At 43.3% G+C, this 3,878-nt stretch overlaps 1 protein-coding gene across 1 annotated transcript in view; it reads left to right on the forward strand.

Moving 5' to 3' along the window:
* The first annotated feature begins 2,348 nt into the window (after positions 1 to 2,348).
* Positions 2,349 to 3,878, forward strand: part of Cbln1 (cerebellin 1 precursor) — a 6,044-nt gene continuing 4,514 nt past the window's right edge. The window contains exon 1 of the mRNA XM_033757764.1: positions 2,349 to 2,438. Coding sequence (XP_033613655.1) covers positions 2,349 to 2,438 — 90 coding nt within the window. The remainder of the gene's footprint in view (positions 2,439 to 3,878) is intronic.

Consider the following 3,878-nt stretch of genomic DNA (forward strand, 5'->3'; position numbering starts at 1 on the left):
TTCCTACCTGCACACACTACAGCACATTCAAGGCATCATTTTGAAAATGGTATCAGCATCTTTTAACTGAGAAGACAGTATCTCCTTCTGAAGAGACTAAGAAAACACATAATTTGGTGTTAACATAAGAACTAAAGGCATTTTAAATGTGTTCTTTTATTTTTTAAGATCAAAAGAAAAAAATTTTAACAGAATCAAAATGTTAACACAAACCTGGCCTTCATTAAAAAGTAACCTGCCTTTTTCCTGCATTAACAAAAATGTTCAATTACAAGGTTAATTTTTAAACATAACTTTTAAAATTTAAACAGCAAAAATGCTGCATTTAATATGCATCTGAATAGGTAAAAAGACAGACCCACTAAGGTAAAGGTTTTGGTCAGAGTTAAAATATTACTGTATTTCACACTTTGTACAACTTAGAATCAATTCTGTACTTAATAGCAGAGCTTTAGGCATTAACCTGAAATGACTTTGACCCTTGATATCCTAAATTTAACAATCTTCAGAACAAAGTGGACTGTCTCTTCTGCTTTAAGAGCAAATGAACCAAGCCCTAGGGAATGGCACTGTCTGGGCCTTTGAACAAGACGAAAGAGATAAAATCCTATTTGATGTGGATAAACATTAGCGAATCCATTTTGATTTATTAAAAGGATGAGTTTCTTTCACATCCTTTGAGAAAATATTCCCCCTTTTCTGAAAATGCTCTCATTCCCATGAAGGTTGCCACGTTTTCCTGAGGTGAGAGTGGGAGGTTAGCCGGGAACCATGAATAAGATCCATGGAGACTGCAGCTGCGTGCATTTCTCAGAAGGCACTGTGGTGGGAAATTCAGAGTTCGGACAGGAAATAAACCTCTGACTTCACCAAAATGTCATACCACATTTAACGCCAAAAGGAAAAGATATAATAGTAATGGCATATATTCATTATTTGTGAGCTTGTCGTTTTCTAAATCTTTGTTACTTTAAAAGCTTCAGAGAAGCGGCTTTTTAATACTTTACCAGTATTTCAACACTTGAAAAGATTTAGAAAGTTAAGCTCTACAGTCAATACATTTCCGAATCTACCTTTTACTTTTTAGACTCTCTCAAATTTTCATTAATTGATGAATAATGAGGAATTTTAGGTATATGTCCAGAAAGAATTGAAAATTTCACCTTCCTAAGAACTTAAAAATAGTAAGACCAAATATAATTCCAATAGAATATTGACAAAAATTCTTTTAGAATAAAATGTTATGACCATTGATTTAGACTCATCTGGCCTTACCCAATCAGGTACATCTGACTTCAAAGAGAACCTCAAATAACATGCGGTTGATAGACCTGACTTCCTATTTAGCTGAGGTCTTACTTAGCTGAGGCTTTGAAGATCACAGCCACACACTTATCTATTGCTTCTGTTCCTCTGTCATCCTCATCACCATTCTTACCGTGTGGAATGTACTGCAGTTAAACCTGTAAGAAGGACTAAGGTAGACATCATGGTTTCTGCCCGCCCAGCATCCCTTCCCTAATTTTCTTTGGAGAGTCCTATCCCAAAACATGTGCAGTGCTTTCTTTTTCTTGCTAGGACTTAGTAATACCTCTAAGGGACTCACTTGTGTGAAAATGATGCCAAAAATGGAAAGAGATCCTGGTAACCTTGACTGACAGGGCCAATCATGCCTTAAATGGCAACACCTACCCAAGGCTTTATGCATCAACCAAATGAAATCCTTAAGCCAGTTTGGATTGGTGTTGTCACTTGCAGCTAAAATGATTCTGACTCCAAAACATAAGCCTAAAAATAAACATGATTGCTTTTGAAGTTTCTAATGGATTTTACTTTTCATGTACATAATTTTCTTTAGTCCTCACAATTCGGGATTATTAACACTAAATTATTTTTCATTATTTTTTGAATACATGCTACATGAAAAAGGGATAGGAGAATCTGAGGTATATGACAGATTTGAAATTTCCCTTACATGGGGAAAAGTGGAGGTTACACATTTCAGGGCTTTGATGGCTATTCATCAAATGAAAGAATAAACAGTATCAGACAGGCAATCCTTCACTAACCCCTGGATACATTAGGAAGCTGCTGTAAGTTGCCCAGGTGGAGATAACAAGCCCCTAACAGTCCAAAGAGAATGGCTCAAACAAAAGGACATATACAATCAGGTTAGGTGTGGGGGCCCTTAGACTGCACATCTAGGTGGCCACAGCCATTGTCACTGGGATAGGAAAAGAAGGATCTGGAAAGTTAATAGTACCACAAAGAAATATAAGCAAAAAAGATCCAATAGGCCCACAAGATGACAGGTCTGGCTCAGAAAAAGGCTCAGGTGGGGATACAAGATGGAGGGTCGCTGGTATACAGAACGAAGCTCAGGGCTGAGCTTCACCTTACCACAACGAGAAGATCAGGAGGCAATCACCTCCCTGGAGGTGATCTCAACCCTGCTGTGTGTTCTCTGAGAAAACAGGTTCCAGGTTTGCTCTTTGGTTGCAAGCGGGCAGACATGGCTGGCACTCGGTAAACATTTTGTAAGAGTATGAGGTTAGTTCTACACGGGGTTTTTCCGGGTGCCTTCCACGGGGAGAGATGCCACTCTTGGCAGCTCCACTGGAGGTAGGTTCATTATTCAGCTCTCACCTCTTAAATTAGTTCATGCTCTCACATTAGATGTAATCACATCTGGCAGTGCTTTCTGGTGATGTCTCAAAAAAGACAGGAGTTGGAAAAATATTTTCTTGTGATTTTCATTTAAAGTAAAACTGCTGCCTCTTCGGCAGCTGTGCCGCCCTTTCCTTTCTGCCCACCTAGTGACCAATAGGCCTCAGAATGAAGGCAGAGGTAGGAGATGGGGTTTCTCATCTAGTCTCGAGAAGAAACAAAGGAGATGGAGAAGCAAACTGGCGTGGCTGTTGGGGATTTCAGGACCGGCTTGAGTAGAGCACACCTTAGGGGAGCGCAGAGAACCAGAGAACCTGCCCTCCGGGAGCCCAGATTCCGGCCGGCGGGGGAGGAAGGTATGGGGCAGCCCCCAGCACCCCTGCCGCGCTGGTCCACCTCGCCAGGTCTGCGCTGGGTACCACTTGCCGCACGCCCACCACAGTCTGGCCAAACAAGGCAGCTTCGTGGTGGAGCGGCAAAGACCAGAGCTCCAGGAGCCCGGCGCACCCTGGCCCGCCTCTGCAGGGCTGCAGAGCCAGTGCCTTGCTTTGGATTTGGCCCTAACAGATCCCCTGGCCGCATTCATTCTTCAAATCGCTGCCTTCCAGAACCCAGGCTAGGATGAGCCCTTCTTCCAACCATCACCGCGAGTGTCAGCCCGAATCTCTCAATCAGTTCTCTGTCGCTGTTTTTACTTTCACGTTTGTAAATATTCGCGCGCGCCCGTGTGATTTTAATTCTACAAGTGGGTCAGCAATTGACTTAGGGTCCAGATTACCCTGCAAACACAGCCCATAAATCACAGGATGTGGTGTCTACACTTGAGGCAATGATGTACAGGAATTCTTGGATGTAGAGTATGCAGAAAGGGTTCAGAGTACATAAAGTGTGGATGCAAAAATACTTCAAGTGCAAAAGAAAAAAAAAAAGCAGTGATAAGTAAATGAGCCTGAGTGCGACGCCCCGTACTTGTTACTGCCTGAAACGCGGGTCTGTAAAGGGCCTCGTCCCTTTTGCCCGCCACACGTCGTTAGCACCCACCCCTTCCTACGATCAACTCCGAGCGAGCGAATGAATGAATGAAGGTTCAGAGCCCGCAGAGCAGGAGGTTCTACAGGGGGAGCAGGCCGCGGGCCGGGGGAGGGCCGAGCTCCGCTGAGACACCAGCCGCGGCAGAAGCAGGCCGGGTCCCCACAGAACCACGTGCGCCA

The sequence above is a fragment of the Fukomys damarensis genome, unplaced genomic scaffold (genome assembly GCF_012274545.1).
Source record: "Fukomys damarensis isolate Sample0158 unplaced genomic scaffold, DMR_v1.0_HiC HiC_scaffold_32, whole genome shotgun sequence".
Taxonomy (NCBI): Eukaryota; Metazoa; Chordata; class Mammalia; order Rodentia; family Bathyergidae; genus Fukomys; species Fukomys damarensis.